The 17352-nt window shown below is 39.2% G+C and overlaps 2 protein-coding genes across 3 annotated transcripts in view; one reads left to right on the top strand and one right to left on the bottom strand.

Annotated features, from left to right (window-relative positions):
- LOC145985647 (uncharacterized) overlaps window positions 1-10056 on the bottom strand; it is an 89272-nt gene extending 79216 nt beyond the window's left edge. Inside the window, exon 1 of the mRNA XM_083119715.1 lies at window positions 9808-10056. Coding sequence (XP_082975841.1) covers window positions 9808-10056 — 249 coding nt within the window. The remainder of the gene's footprint in view (window positions 1-9807) is intronic.
- Window positions 1-17352, top strand: part of RASSF8 (ras association domain-containing protein 8) — a 59038-nt gene that overhangs the window by 17112 nt on the left and 24574 nt on the right. Inside the window, exon 1 of one of the 2 annotated variants that reach the window (XM_083119158.1) lies at window positions 9850-9897. The exons of the other annotated variant lie outside the window; for it this stretch is intronic. The gene's annotated coding sequence lies outside the window, so the exon portion shown is untranslated. Of the gene's footprint in view, window positions 1-9849; window positions 9898-17352 lie in introns of those variants that run through there. 2 annotated transcript variants of the gene reach the window in all.

Genomic DNA, 17352 nt, shown 5'->3' with positions numbered 1-17352 from the left:
CGCATAGGGACTTTTCACTAAATTTCGCCCGCGTAGGAACGTAGGGACAGATTTTGCCAAATGAGGGAAAACGTAGGTACTTTTTTCAATCTTGGTAAATTACATTTTATGAATTAGTTTATCTGGATACTTTAGCGAGGAGGAGAAAAAAGAACTAACTAACAGATCTCCATCAGAATTTTGGAACATGTTATCGGTTACCAAAAACTTTCAAGGCAAGTTCCTTTTTGAAAACATTTCCACTCTCGCGAAAATAGTGCTAACATTGCCGCATTCTAACGCGGAAACGGAAAGAATATTTTCAATGTTAAGTGATACAAAAACAAAAAAGGGAAATAAAATGGGACCAAAATTGTTAAAGAATGCAGGAAATACAGCATCACCAACCAACATCTATCTCTTCACAGCAGCAGCATGTATGACTTCAAATAACATAATCAACAGTAAACGACTCAACGTTATTCATTAGGGGTGTGCTGGATTCTTTACTTTAAAAAGTCGTTAATTCTCGACGTTTTCTGCCTTGTAAGTTTCTGGAACTTATCGAAAGTTGTAAGTTTTTATTCTAGAAATGCAAAAACAATCACTTAAAGTGAAAATGACTTGTAAAATTCGAGATTTCCAGTGCTTCGGGAAATTTCGAACATTTCCCGTCCAGAAAATTTTCCGACTTGGTCGGGAAATTGCAAATTTTTCAGTCCCGAATGTCGGGATTTAAAAAAATTACCGTCCCGATCCCGTCCCGACCCAAAAAATTCTGTCCAGCACACCCCTATTATTCATTAAGGCAAGAATTTACAATACCGGACCCTTCTGTAATTTCTATGCTACGTCTTATACTCACGAAATAATTATTCGTGATTATTTATCTCAAGTTAACATGTTGGGGTGAGGGGGAAAAAATGTTCATTAACGTGTAGAAGTTGTAAAATAAGCTTTTCAATTCTCGCAATGATTCTCCGTATACAAGTATGGTAGCCATATTTGTTGATATGAACAAATTACAATTAGTTACGCTGTCTACAGCGTTGCCACACTGTTGATTTCATACTTGGAGAGCATGGATCGTGTAAGAATGGCGGAAGAGAACAGTAAAAAAGTTGTTAATGTTGTACAGATTGTTAGGTGGAGAGTGCAGGAGGATGGCTGTGGGCTAATTAATAAACTTATGGATTTCAGTATATTGCCCAAAGAACGTGCTTACATGTGACAGCGACAATCACGATGTAGAAGAACTGATTTGATTACAGGTAAATTTGGCAACAGTACATCAATCATAAAATTGCAGGATACGAAAATGACGTCTTCGATGATGAACGTTTGCCGTTAAAGTGCTACGAAAATAATATTTTTTATCGGTTCGTAATCACAATTACCGCAAAACCATTCAGGAATAGCCCCACTGGCCATTCTCGGTAAGTTTAGGTTAAGTTAGGTTAGGCAAACATAGTTAAAATTTGGGCTCCAAAAAAACATGCACGGGTAGCCCAACAAACCATTGACGGATAGCCCCACGAACCATTCAGGTACGGTTAGGTTAGGTTAGGATAGGCAAACATAGTTAAAATTTGGGGTCGTAGTAATATCAGGAATGTATATTTCGTTTTTTAAGTATTGGAAACACAAAATCTTCCGGTAAATAATAAGCAATCGTGCCGATCGCGGACCACTCAATGTCACTTATTTTGCAATTTCTACACGTGACCCCCCAAATTTTAACTTCAAATTCGTGATTAGGAGGCCTCAATTAGTGAGTATGCGAAATATTACAAAAAATCGGGGAGAGGTCCTGTATTGTAAATTCGCTCCTTCATTAATTGTGGAAGCACCGAGCAGAAAGATTTGGTAAGTAAATGTGTATATTTTATCTTCTGTTTGCATGCTCATGAGGTGTTTTTTTTTTAGTCACTTTACTTGGCGTAGGGACATTTGGTCAGTTGTAGGGACATTTTGACTACGTCTGTAGGGACATTGCCGAAAAATGGTTAGCAACACTGTCGGCTACCAGACGTCAGTGTTCGTTCATGTTCAATTCTGTTTGCGTTCAACAGTACGCGTGTTGCTTATACTGTGTTATTGTAATGTGCTTACTCGTGGCCAGTGCTTTATTGTGTGTTAATTGTTATTCATTCATTACTTATGTCGTTAAACAAATATAGTCTTGAACATAGAGTTTTTATGTACGATAATTACGTGAAAACGAATTCTTGCAGAAAAGTGGTCAGGGATTACGATAGACAGGATCTCTTGAACCTAAGAAACGTGTTGTATTGCTGTTGAAGGAGGTCATTTTCAACATCTCTTATAACACAGGAGGTTAGTGATCATCATTATTATTACTTTTAAATATCATTTTACGCTTTCGGTTTGCTTTATGCGCCGGGATGCTGTCTTCCCTTTCTGTCAACTGAGGATAAAGTAGCGATGTCTAATCTAAGATTAGATGTCAGAAATAAGGTGCCGGAAATATTTGTATTTGGGAGGACACCTTTTCCTGCATCCGTGCGACAAGGTACGTGCTTATTTCAATTGTAATTGTAACTGTAATTGTGAAAAGTGGAAACATTACAAAACAAGCGGTTTCTGTTACGGACTTCCTGAACGCAATTTGCCGGAACCTGTTGCATGAAGAGTCCGCGGAACGGCCGTCACTCTGGCGGTGAACGACTGAAATAACCTCCCTGTACTTGTTTCTTCCTTTGTTTTAAGTTTTAAGTGGCCTGTTTGTGTTTTTCGATAATTGCTTACAGCTGAGAGATTATTTTTTTTTGGCATTGTTGTTAAACGGTTTTATTGTGCAACTGCTTGTTGTTACTCTTTTCTTCAAGTCGCAGTGGAACAACAATTTCAGGTGCTTTCAAGATATCATCAGGTCGTGCTCGGGAAATTATTTAACGCGAGTTGTATCGTGACGGGTAGACATTCTGTACGTTCCACGTAACATGTTTAGTAAAGTACCATTTCAGACTTTGTCGAGGAGCCCAAATTAGTCTTGACACCACAGCATCTGGGGCAGACGGAAGATAGCCAGTGGTGCAACCACACGGGAGCGTAACCCCCCAACCTTGGTCGAAAATCAATTCTATGGTGGGAGGGGGGCAAGGGGGTAAACGTTGAAGTAAAAAAGGGCAAGGCTATGAGAATCTAAGAGTAGCAGAACAAAATTATACTCAAGATGGATTCTTTATTTTTTCTTTCTGACGGCCACTTGCAAAGAGGTAATTGCCATCTTCGATTTCAAATTTTATGCAAATAAAATTGCATTTCGTAAATTCGTAAAAGTTCAGAGCCATAGGTAGGGGGCGGCGAACAATCTAAATTAAAATGTTATAAAAGAGAGAGAGAGTGCGGAGCTCTATTAAATGAATAGATATTGTTTTCAGTTTGCAATAATTTGGATCTAAAAATTTTCTTCCGAGCGAAGCGAGAATTATCATTCTATTCTGTAATGCATTGTAAATTACCAGAGAGAGAAGTAAGACCAACTATGTACTTCAGACTGTTATTGCTAACCAGTTTGGTCTTAAATGCATGAACAATTGTTTGGATGAAAAGGAGCGCACACATTTGAGAGATTTATATCATTTTTGGTCTTGGTTTGTTAGGCGGATGAATTGATTATGTAATGTATTTAAATGATATGTTGCATACATAGCCTATATATGTATTAAAGAAACTTTTAATACTTACACAATTTAGTGTTAACATGTTGCACGTGTATTTTCTTATTTGACGTTGCTCCATGTTGCATATGTGTAAAACATATATTGTACATTAAATTTATCCATGTCATATACAAAAAGAATTATATTCGTCATGCATTTTCTGTATTTCAAAAATACAGTTTACGTGCTTGTTTTCCATTATTAGCTAGTGTGAAATTGAACGTGTTGAAAAAATATTTTAAATCGTTTGTTCCAACACAAATGCTTTAGCACCGACTTCTACCACCTTTTTTGCATGATTTACGAGAATGATAACGTCATTGATACTACTACTACTACTACTACTATACTACTACTAATAATGTAATTATTACTATTATTATTGGTATGTTTATCCTGGTACTTGTCCCAAGACAAAAATTCGTGGTTGCGCCTCTGTTAAAACACACATGCATATTTCATGCTTTCTTTATTTTTCAACATCGCACCCCCTAAATTTTATTCCGCACCCCCTCAGCAACCCCCAGATGATTAATCCTGGCGCCGCCACTGGTCCGACTCCATGCTGTTTTTCCCCCCGGGGTGCACTGTGTGATGACGTCAAGTTTATCATCCATTTGAAATCCAGGATTCTTGACGATTTCTATAGTATGCTGACAGGCGCTTTCGATTTGAATTCCTGCGATATGACACCGAAGCTCTTGGGTTCAGGAACGGTCAAAGGTATTACGTTCGTTACCCTTCTCCATTATGCTTCATCCCTATCTTTGCAGTTAACTTACCAGGGATGACACGTGACATGCAAAAATCGACTCGGCAAACATAGTATCGAAAGAATGCAGTGATAAGTTGCTTCAAGATTTGAGCATTAATAAGTTCTCAATCCTAATCAGGTTCCAGTCGCTCTCACCACACAGGAAAGAAAGACTTAACGTGGATACCCCCACATAACTGCAGGGGCTCTCCCATTGTTAACTTCCTTGCATTGTTGGCTTGTAATTTATCTTCTCTCCTCGTTTATCCTTTCTTTGTTGCAAGGTAGTGTTCCACTGTCCTCGTTTGTGAAGGAAGCTGTGCCTTTGTTTCGTTCCCTTCAATGTAAGTTTCCATTCACAATTTTTATATTTGTGTAATTTTTAACGCCCGCGCACGCACACACACGCACACACACCCACCCACCCATCACACACAATTCGCATTTTTCATTATCGAATGCAGCAACTTGCAGCATTCTAAAGGTAAACATGCGGCCTTCTAAAAGGCACCCAAGAATCAACCTCACTTCCACGTAATACACCAAGGGCGGAATTTTTGCCGTTCTTTGATGCTCTTCACATCTGGAGGTTCTCGACCATAGACCCTTTTGAACTCTCGCTGAACTGTAATAGGTGACCGTGTTTCATGGAACCATAAAACGCATTGCGCTTTCCCCTGCATAGACGTCATTGTGAGAGCAGCACTTCTAAATTACGATACCTGAAACACAAGAGAAGACGAAATCAGACAAGAGAATAAGAATCAGACAAAACAAAGAAATGGTAAAAAAACTTGATGTATTGCACTACTTATTGCCATATCTTTTGTTTGCCTATCTACCTTGGAAGTTGAGATATAAATATTCATAATCAGGGAAAGACTTTATGCTCACCCTGTATACGTATGTTGTCATTGCCCTCCACCATTCATCCTCTTTGTCGCAGTTAGTCAAAAGTAGCAGAAATTTCCACCTAGAATTGGGGCACATGTGGCAAATTTCTAAAGGAAGAAATATAATAAACACAAAATACAAATTAAAACAAAAAAATTTTAATGATCCGTTACTCCGGACCCCACCCTTTTTTGTGAATTGATCGCCACAGCATTCTTCCAATACGCTGTTTTCTCACATAGTTACCATGAAATATCTTCCTGAATGTACAGTCAACGGCAAAGGTAATAGGCAAATTGTCCATCATTATTTTTTATTCCACACCTTGTGTTGTTGTAAGGAATTAAAATCTTTTGATGTATAGCAGGTGAAGACTTATGCCGATTGACGTTTTTATTTCAATTTATGATCATCACATTGTGGAAAACAGAATGAGTAAAAACGGTGGTGGACAATTCGTCTACTATTTCTATAGCCATTGGGTGGTGCCTAGTGCACGACGTATGAAAGCACCCTACAATCCGGATGTTCCAGTTACAATCTCTCATTCGGAAGTTTGATGAAGTTGCGATTTCACTCTTTTTTTATCCTGGGTATGAAGGGAAATTTTCGAGTTTTGCAAGGGAAACGTTGCAAAATATCAGAATATTTTTATGATTTGACATTTGCTCAGAAATATGCAGATCCACGTCTTATTTCTAGCTGTCCATTTTTACATAGTAAAATGCCACATCGTTGTTTAGCAGTTTAAGGCTACACTGTTTTTTCACATATAATCTACGTGCTGTTTACTTTATGAATACGATTACAGTATACACACGAGAACGTAGTAGTTGATACTATCATCTTGCAATCACGGGATCCTGGGTTGCCTTTTCTATTGGTCGGCTTTAGATAAGGTGCACTTGAAACACTTTGAAAAGTTAAGAAGTCCGTCTGCAACCCTGCTTTTCACAACATACTCAACACCGTGCCCTTTGTTCTTACGGATACATTCACAAAACTAGCCATGCAGGGATTATCTTGAACAAACCAGAAGTAATGAATGCTTTTATATTATTTTGACGCAGTTTTCTTTCATGATTTTAAGGTATGTGCAGTTCTTTCACACGAGATATGTTCAAACGGTGAATCAGGACTTGTTTCCCCAAATTTACGATTGATCCGTTTTCCCCCATTTTAGCTAAATGAGTAGGTCGATGGCCGAAGCGTGGTGCTGACCACATCATACACTCCACAAGTGGCCGAGTTTGTGAAAGTGTGGGGCCGTACATCCTCATCTCCCCACACGCTTTCAGGGCATGTGGTAGTGTGCAGGCTTTCCATGTGAGCATTCTGTGTGTTCATGGTCAATATAGGCTCTGTACATTTTAACGATAGACACCAAGAGACCGAGAGCATTGAATCGTAACTCGTGATCTGGCCAGTGAAGGTTACATGTTCGAGTCGTGATTAGCATAAAGAGGCAGGAAAGTGAGAGAAAGAACATGCCGACGATTTAAACGTGAGTTATTTTCCGTAAAACTCATTCTGCACTTGAATTTTGCTCGACGTGAATTCTAAACGTTTCGTAGATTTATAATAAGTAGGGATGAGCCGTAATAATTAAAAGTTATTGAAAATATTGAATAATATTGGTGTGTAATTATTAATTATATGTATCAATTTATCAAGATTTGTGCTTCAAAATATTCAAGAAAAACATCAGAATATTAAACTACATGTTATGTTGTAATAAAATTCACTTTCTTTAAACAAAGCTCTTGCAAAATGAACATAAACTTCAAATTTGGCATAATATCCAGGATTATTTGACTCCCGGAAAGTGTCTGTCGACATTTTTGCGTACACCGTGAAAGGTGACAATGCCGGAAAAGTATCGGTAAATAAATTCCAACGGATACTTTCCGATACCCATACTATTGGTATCAGCTCAACCATAATAATAATAAGCATGGCTTGCAAGGTGATGAAGAGTCGTCTTTTTTTGTTTCTTGGCGTTGAACATGACACCTGAAAAAAAAATTCCGATATTGGTTATTTTTCAGTACTTTTCCAGTTTTCATTGCATCTTAATAATCATTTTTAGGTTTTGTTAATGCATTTAGCTTCACAGTCCTTTCCTGAGTTAGTCAAACCTGCTTTCCCAAAATCTTTTTCTTTGGGTCGATTGCAAAGAGAGAGAGATCAGTCGTTCCTGGGACCTGGTTGCAGATATTGACAGGGATATGAATGAACCGAAGATTTAACGTTGCAGGTAGCTGTAAATAACAAGTAGACCTACATTGGCACTTGTAATACTTTTCTCATCTTCAGTCATTGAACCACCAACACATCCCATTGTGTGGAATTAGTCTCTTGCTGTCACAAGTACTTTATTTGTTTTGCTATGAAAAGGTTCAATTTATATTTTAATATCTGGAGTAATTTTACTAGGTCATTTTTAGACTTTTTTAGGTTATCAGCTTCCAAGCCGTGGTAAAAGTGTCGTTGTTCGTAAGCAAGGAGCTATGTACAAAATCATTGTTTATCGAAACAGTATTTATTACTATACAGATACGACCAGCTATTACAGTTGAACTTTATGTAATAACCAAATCAGCAGTTCGTGTGTTATTGCTGTATTTGATGTCCTTTTCGTGAATTGTAGCGAAATGATTACAAATTTAATAAGTGTTAACGAATTATTAAGGTGTCGTATTGCTCTATACGTGTATGCGTAAACGGAGAAAGTGTTTTGAGTATACATAATCGAAGCTGAATAGTTTCTATTTCATGATATTGCAATTTGTACGTACAGTACACACTCACGCTAGAATGAATTCTGCATGTAAATACAATAATGGAAGATCGTCGCACGTGACCAGAGGGAATAAGCAGCAGCGCTACAGACGTGAGAAAAATGAAAGGATGAGCAATATCGAACAGCAACCATATCGAAGAAGCTCGTAATGGCCACCGCAAACTTCCGTATTTCATTTGTTTAAGTCCACTTCATGTTCATAAAGGTAATATCGTTTAATTGACATTTTTAGCCGCATATGTGGTCACACGCGTTGGGTGCTCAACTTACAAACTCGCTACTGAAGCTTCCGGTTTCGGATGCCAGCCTGCTCCATGGAAGTAATTCTATACATCAACATAGTCGAACCATCATTCATATTCATCATCCGATTAGCCAATAAGTGGCATACACAGTATTGGCCAAATTATTGGACTCATTGTAAAAAAGAAGCACATTTTCTTGTGTTGAAAGTGTTCTAACTAAATATATTTGACGATTGTTATAATTTTTATGGGATTAAACTGTTTGTCTGCTTCGATATAATCTTGTTTCCCACAATCCTTTCTTTTACTGTGTCCCAGGAATAGATGGCAGCACCATTCTTTGCATATTCGCAACAATGCCTGGAACAATGCGTACATTGTTTACCGTGTTATTTATGCTATGTTTTGGTTATAACAAAGTAAATAATATTAATTCTGGTTGTTGTAATGGTGTTCTTAATTTGTATCTTCGGAGCAATGCATTATTTCATAAACCACGTGGTTTGCAGTTTAGAGAACAGAGTGAAAAGGAATTGCACACAAACAATGATTAAAATGGGCTCAAAAAAGAGCCAAAGGTGAAGTACTGACAGTACTTGCAGTGTGTATACGAATGCAATGTGTATCACAAAACATTAAATCTGTCAAATTTCTCTACATAAAGTGAGTTAATCTGTTTCATTTTTCAACTAATGAGTCCAATTATATGGCTAGTTCTGTATATACCATCAAATTCGTAGTTGTGATACATTTGTAAATGTGAGAAATTTTATATTCTGTAAATTTTGTTTTTGTCTTTTTTGCACGACTTATATGTCACTGGCTAATTTCGACGATGAGGATGAATGATGAGATGCAATTGATGAAAAACACACACATTGACAAGACAGCTTGTGGACCAAAGCGCCTGAGTGTCGCCAGCCTGCACGAATGCTTTTCTGGGGGTTCCACGTGGAGTAGTGCCTGTCTGGCTCATTCCTTACATCCCAAGCCGGCCCCTCTGGCAGAGTGGTTAGCACATCGCGCTACAACGCCAGGGATCCTCGGTTCGAATGCCGGCCTGGGCATGGATGTTTGTGTGTGCCCATTCATCAATTTCATCATATCATCACTCATCCCCATCTTCGCAAATTAGCCGAGAGTGGCACAAGAAGCGAAGTAAATTTAGCAAATCAATCAATCAAACCGTACATGCCAAGTATAATGTGGTGAATTGGTGGACATCCTGTATGCATATCGGAAAGTTGAGGTCCTTCGCCTTTGTTTTGCTCGCCGGTTGGAACATCGGGGATGCAGGAGAGGCGTTTTCGTGCAACATCCTATTTTTCTCGTACATTACGCAAGAGTTGGCGTGACGGAGCCCAATCGCCATCTCGTCTGCAACTTTTCGAGCGGCGTGGCGGCGAGTTCACGGTCTGAGATTAGCATACAACGCCGGTGACTTACCCGAGACGGAGGGGGAAGAGGCATCGCTCCACATACTGCCATTGAACCTTTCGCGTCTTCGCTTTGCATCTGATTGGCCTTGCGTAACACGTAAGTAATTCCTTGTGTCCGTGCCACTTTTCGCTCGCTCGTAATGACATTGAGCAGCCCGACGGCGGAGGGAAACGATTGTCGTGGAATTTGTTTTCCTTGTTCGGCAGCGTGTCTTCCTTTGTAGGGTGTTGCACGCTCGTTTTGTTCCAAGAACATGGTAAATTCTTGGTGTCGAGCAGTTGTTAGACTTGTACTTCATAAGTGATTCGCCCAGAATGGGTTCTTATGAACCAAGCTGTCACAAAGACCAACAATTGTGCTCGTCGATGCGTATTTACTCTCAGATTGGTGTTATTTTCCGTCTGCCAGTGGTGGCGCCAGACTTTCTGGTGTGGAGAGACCACCTGATGGTTGTCAAGTATTTGGGTGGATCACATCTAATAAGTGTGTATTTTCCTAACATTCTTATTGCTATTTCGTGACCAAAACAAGGGTTTATAATCCTACAGAAGGAAATTAGATATTGTAGCAAAAACAAATTATACAAAATCAGATGTTGCATTGCAAATGTGTTAAATCTTTGTTTTAGATCTTCATGATGTTAGTAGAGCGTGCTCGAAAACCAGAGAACCTGAATTCGAATCTTCCAAGGTTTCCCATCGTATTCATCACTATCTTCACACTTCAATTTGATTTTTTATCACAATATTTACCGATTACATTTTGATATGTTAGACTATGGCCCACTCTGGCCCATTTTTGGCGCCGCCTCTATCGTTCGCCACCGAGAATGGGTGGGGCAGAACGGGGTAGGAAAGTAAGAATATGAAAGAAGGAGATAGGAAAACACTTCCAAGAACAGAAATATAGAACATTTGGAAAGAAGTTGATGATGATGAAGGCTCTATTGAAGAGTTATTCAAGTGTGATGATGATGATATGGAAGATACGGCTTGTTTTACTGTGGAGACCTTTTCTGTACTTCGACGGAAGGCTGGGTCTCGTTTGTGCTATGTAAAAAGTGGTCACACAATTCGTGTGCTGGTGACGACGAACCGACACTAACCTGTGAATTATGTGCATAAGTCACATTCAGTATACTTCTAAAATGCATATTTTGGGCTACAAATAACTGTTTGCTGGCGGAAGAATGTTCAACGGGGGGCCGAGGACGTCCACTTTGGTATCGTCACTGAACAACACAAAGTGATAACATTATGCAGTGTTGCCTAGTGCAAGCGTACCTCCCTTTTCATGCCAGATTTTTCCAAGAAATGTTCGTGTCATTTTAGCTGCACATATATTACAAAGACAGGAATGGTACCGAGACGAGACTTGATAGTTTCGTGTCTTTCTCTCTCTTTCTCTCTCTCTCTTGCGCGCGTGTGTATATTATAAGCAATATGCACAGATTATCAAACTTTCGCAATGTGTACAGTTCACTAATGGAAACAACTTTTCTTGACAAAGTCTATCTTTGACGCCCCTTTTCGACGCTACGAACTTAAAAAAATGATCTGTTTCCTGAATGTGTACAACGACGTTGCACAGGTTCACAATATGCAATTACGATAAACAAAATATCTGAATGATCAGGTTTGTCTATTTTTCATCTCAATTTTTAAAAGGGTGTAGGTACGACCGACGGCAGAAATAATATTCTTCAAATTATCCATCTGCATGTTTATTCAGTCTCTTTGCCGTACATAAGAGGGTAATGAATTGAATAAAAGACGCCTAAAAGCATGCTCCAGCATCAGCATAATTGAATTCCTTGGAACAATTCGCTGAAATTTCTTATAAGGTAACATAGTATGCCATAGAATAGGAAAGAAAGTGGGGGGGGGGGGTGCTGAATTATCACTCATCTTGTGAGGCTCCCCAAGGATATAATAATAATAATTATTATTATTTTATTATTTCCACTGCTCAGTTTTATTCAACGGCCTGAGACCGCTCAACAAAAATTTCTGTCGAATAGGTGCACATAACTGGAATCGCATGAAATCAAGGTTACTGCACTTTAATCCTACATCAACTGACACAGTTAAGCGTGTAATTTTCGTTTCTTTGGGACGATCGTGTCTGATCTCAAATTGCATTTTTAATGCATCCCACGGGACCGCGGGTGGTAAAAGTACCCTTTTATACATCTCTCTCTCTCTCTCTCTCTCTCTCTCTCTCTCTCTCTCTCTCTCTCTCGTCGCCTTGTAATCAAGGTCCCGGGTTCAATACCCGGCGAAGGCACATAGTGGTTCTGATTCAACTTTAAAGAGTTGTTACAAACATTGCGTATAAAGAGAGAGAGCATCGGTGTTCCAAATGCAGAATGCAAACTAATTCTTAACGTGCCATTATTCTACAGTGTTAATATGTTGGTTCCCGTTGTGCTTAATCACAGTAATTAACGTGCGAGGCGCGTGATGATCTTCATTCGCCGCAAGTGCAGCGTGTTTCACGCTCGCTCACAAATTCTTCTCTTTTCTTCTTGAAGAGGTGGGAAACACCGGCCGAGAAATATGCCCCAGTTACGCGGAACAATATCACGGGACATTTTTGTCACGGTGTGCTAGTTCCTATTTCCGTCCAGCCACGCGGCACTGTTACCCAAATGCTTTCATAGAAAACAAGAGCCCACTCGTTAATCATCATCTGCACTTCCGAAGCCTCGCATTCCGTCCCGAGTTTTCTTGGCTGCGGAGGGAATAACGGTAAAGTCAAGATCGCCGATCGGGATCTCTCGCAAAACGCTCTGCCGTGACGTCAGAACGGCCGCAAACCTTCTCGAACTCGAATTCCACCGGACAGAGGGTACAGAAGGCATCTTGAAGCACACTCGTCGTCCTTTGGAATACGAAACTGGAGGAACCACCATGGCCTATATGCTGTGACAAATGTTGATTTCGTGAGGCAGTCATCCGAAGGATGAAAGAACAATAAAAAAACAACAGTGCTGCCACACTGTTCATTACCGGCTCGCTAAAACCCGTACTAAAAGAACAAGCGGAAAAAATGCGAACCAGCAACAATTTTTGTGTATGAATGTTTATGTGCTTTAAACAAAATAACCCACCGTTTAATTATGCTTATTTGTTGTGTTGAAGTGAGTAACCCAATTTGGAACTTGATAGCGTTCTTAGCGATAGTTGCACCCTGCTGTTGTTTCCTAAGAAAAGCACAGTGAAAGAATCTATTGAACAACAGAAACCATGCAAATGGGCCTCCCGATGGCGTAGTGGTAACGTCGTCGCCTTAGGGGTCCCGGATTTGATGCCCGGTGGAGGCATATGGTGGTTCGGATCCTACTTTAAACTGTAGGCCCAGTCCCGATTAGCCTATAGGCATAAAGCGGACTTAAAACAACAATCCAATCAATCAATCAAACCATGTCATTATTTCTAACACCATCATTGCCTCTGTGAACGGAATTACAACGATACAACCCCTTAGCCTATTATAGAATGTGAAAATGGCTCGCTATTGGAAAAACGTTGAACACTGCTTGACATTTTTGCTATGATGACGCTAGTACTTAGTTATCTAAGGGTACGATGTGTATTTGGTAGAAAGAATAAGTGTGTTATATGCTTATGTAGTACGACACCGTCATGTCAGATTATTATTATGTAGAGCTTTTTGGCATCTCAGAAATCATCCATAAATTAATTTATATTATTATGGTTTGTAGTCGTGGGCGGATCTGTTTGTTTTCCCATTCGTTGTGTAGAATACACACTGCAAATTCAGCACTTCAAAGCCCATTTTAAAATGGATACCATTTTGTGAGAAATCTGCATTGTGGAGTAATGTAATTTGTTAAAACCTGACTTTCACCCTAATCAAGGGGACTTACAGTACTTTTTTTTACTGTACTTTTGTCTCCATTAATCAGAGGTACTCCCACGATAGACCAAATAGAGAGTCAAACTTTTTATATATATATATATATATATATATATATATCAGTGGATGGCCTCCACATGCTACCCAAAGTTTGTGAGGTTACACATTGTATTTGTTGTTTATATTATGTATTTCGAGATTCGAGACGAGAACGAGACACTCATTTACAACTGGAGACGAGATCAAGACGCTGCCAAAGCGATTTCTATCTGGCTACGGTGCGGAGATACACGGAAATATGCCAAGTCAGTTATTTCCTGTCCAAACGTCGCTTAGAATAACTAAGAAGGCAGGTGACGATCGCTTTAGGCCAAATACGGTATCGCACTTCAGGAAAATATTTGTATGTCAGTAATTTGCACGGAGAGTATACGCTAACGTACACGATGAAAACTATTTGTCCTGTGTTTGGCTTACTTGCGAACTGGAACGTGAAGCGGTTGTTTTTTTTATGCGTGAATATTTATAGAAGTGCAAGCAGCATGTAGATTGGAAGTTGTACAGCAGAATAAGCTATTCTTGATTTTCATTGTAGTCAAACCAAGTCGTTGAATGACTTGAATTTGAAATATCTTGCCAATAGTATTCTTCTTTTTTGTGTTTCCTAGGTTTAAGTCCGCCAACTTGACACTTCACTACTTTCGCTCAAATGCAGTACCAGACCAGTCCTGTGAGGTATCTAATGGACCATTTACACGAGGCCAATTGCGAAGACATTCCACTAAGCCAATCCAATGACTACTGGCGCCGAAAACTTTGAAACCATTCTAATTTAGTGGAGTGGCTTGAGACAATGGCTGGTTGCCTCTATTCACACGATGCCAATGTTGGATTGGCTTAGTGGAATGTCTTCACAATTGGCCTCGTGTAAATGGTCCATAGCTATGACACTTTTCAGCTCAAAAATGTAGGATTTTATTGCAGTTGGCGTGGCCACAAAATTTGGCGACTCTCCCTTTTTTTTTTGCTCTCATTTCGTTCGTAAATCCACGCACTATACTTCCGACAATTTATTGTTAAATTGTAGTGCAAGTGAGGTCGTAACACACTTACGAATTTCCCTATGAAAATGTACACAGAGTTTTAGAAAATGTCCAAAATGTTGAAAATATTCATTCTTTCCATTAAAGTTACTTAATGTTGCTTGTATACGGCTTAATTTAATCGCGCCTATGAAGACGAATGAAGAACTGATGAATGGGACAAACACAATGATACATCGTGTCTTTGCCAAGGTTCAAACCTGGGACCTCTGGCTTTGTAGGCTTTCGGTGACCAGTTTGCCATTGCATTTATTGTAAGGCACTTCGACGCGATAGGTCCCACGTTGAAACCCTGGGTAAGGCATGGATGTAAACGGGGTGTCTCATCATTCAGCCTCTTGGTCACGATTAAACCAAAATTTAGAAAAGCGACATACGTAAACTCGTTGTTTTTCGTGCAGGCGTCTGTTTGCAGTAGAGATTTTAAAAATACCACTAGAAACATACCTAAGGAGAAAATAAGTTTGCCTCTTATTGGTTTACAAGCAGGCTATACAGTTATTCAGTATTATCATTGCTTTCTCTTTAATGGACACGATTCTGTTTTACAAAATAATCAGCGTTGCAAACTTCTGTAGCTTAGTATCTGCACTGTCTCGCCTGAGTAAGCAAATGACTATTGTGATCTGGCTTAAAGTTTATTAGATATAGCTCAGATGGAAAGGGGAACACTTGTGCTTGTCGTTGGCATTTATGTTGGCTTTCTTAACGCCAGTTACAATAATCTGCGATAACGCTTTCCACGAAGTTTTCTCGTTTGTATGAAAAAGTATTCTCAGAGCTTGTGGTGCGATTCAGCAGGATATACATTGAAGCAATTCTTTCGCGTGTCTCAAGGTAGATTTCGCAAATTCTTCCAAGGCTTGTTTTCAGGTGTATTTTTCTGTCAGCCTGTTTTTCAACACTTGCTGGAAAATTGCGCGATTCTCATGAAGGAACCAAAGTGTATTTGTTTTCCCATCCATTAGGATGACTTTGAAACTCGGTATTTTATGCAACACGTATTTGTGTAGTGTTCATACGAACACAAGAAGCGGACGAGGGGTTGGTTAGGGCCATAACTTCCTCGAATCTTGGAAAGATTGACAATATATAGAACTGACTTCTTTAAAAAAAGAAAAATAATAATAACCAATCCCCTTACGATGGGTACGTCACTCACAAAAAGAGTTTGTTATCATACTCGCTACAGCTCGTCTTGAAATCTTTCTTGCACTCCTTAACACGCTTAAGGGTGCAAAGATTTTGGTTAAACATATCACAGAAGAATGTAAGCCTGAAATAGATTCTATTATTTTAAAGTGTAGTAACAGGATGTATGTCAGATTAATGAACAGAAGTTAACAATTGTACATATTAAGAAAATTATTGTATTTTGGTTATGTGTAGTCACCGCTTGTCTACCTCTTAAGTTAATCGCGACCATATTTTTATCTTAGTGTGTTCAGGTAGGCTACTAGGTACTGAGTGGTCCTCCTCGATGGCGTAGTGGTAACGTCGTCGCCTTATAATCAAGGGTTCCCGTCTTCAATACCCACTGGAGGCACATAGTTGTTCGGATCCCACTTAAACTGTAGGCCCAGTTCAGATAGCCTATCTGTGCATAATGTGGACTTAAAACACAAACTCAACTCGGTACTGGATGTTTTAAAGTGGGATCCATGAACTCACTACAATTACAACGATGTTGAATGATTAAATTAAATAAATTGTAGAATGAACCTGTGTCACACCAGGACTTGAATTATAAAGAGTCTGGCTGTTTAGAACGTAAACAATGATGCGTTCGTTCATACACTCAGTATATATATCCTTTGTGGTACGCTTGTCATAGGTTGAGAATCTGTTGTGCATTATCCAGGGTCTTGTATTTGTTTGAAAGAACACACTTAAACCAGGTTTGGGATTTACATATGTAGATTGCTGATTAAATAGCGAGTCTTGTCGCCTGTTTGAAGCAGGAAGAAAGTAAAATTGGCTGTCGCGTTTATTTACGTCATTTGAGTGGGAAATCGTACGCTATTGTAATTCGAGTAGCGGAACCAAGGAAGTGTTTTATGCGTTTTCCCACGCAGCATGGAGCACGAGTCCGTTTCGGAATTATTTCCTGCAAAACAGTGCGAGATAAGTGAAAGGAACTTGTTTCGTCTGGCTGACTGCCACTTCTAAGCCATTCAACATTCGGCTTGGCTGAATTTTTCACATTAATATTTCCCCTTTTCATTACTTTATACCCGGTGCCTGAATGATAGGTATCGAAATATATTTCTATCTCTGAAACTGTGCATAATAAGTTTAACGGTTCTCTTGAGGTTATTGCAAAAAAATTCATCCTGGGAATACAAGATAATATTTTAAACTGCAAGTGAAACTTTTAAGTCGTTTATTAAGATGTGAAAAATTAGATTGAAAAATGCGATCAAGAAGTATTTTCGAATATCCCAAGCATTTCTTGTAGAGAGAAAGTGCTCTCATTTCAACTTTCCTCCTTAACTATTTGAATTAACGATTTGGAATTTTTGAAGACGATATTTACTTCCACAGGCTTTCTTCTTCTCTTGTGTAC

The sequence above is a fragment of the Lepisma saccharinum genome, chromosome 3, assembly GCF_977018435.1.
Source record: "Lepisma saccharinum chromosome 3, izLepSacc3.1, whole genome shotgun sequence".
Classification (NCBI taxonomy): domain Eukaryota; kingdom Metazoa; phylum Arthropoda; class Insecta; order Zygentoma; family Lepismatidae; genus Lepisma; species Lepisma saccharinum.
The sequence above is the reverse complement of the archived record's forward strand: the minus strand, read 5'-3'. Positions and strand labels throughout refer to the sequence as shown.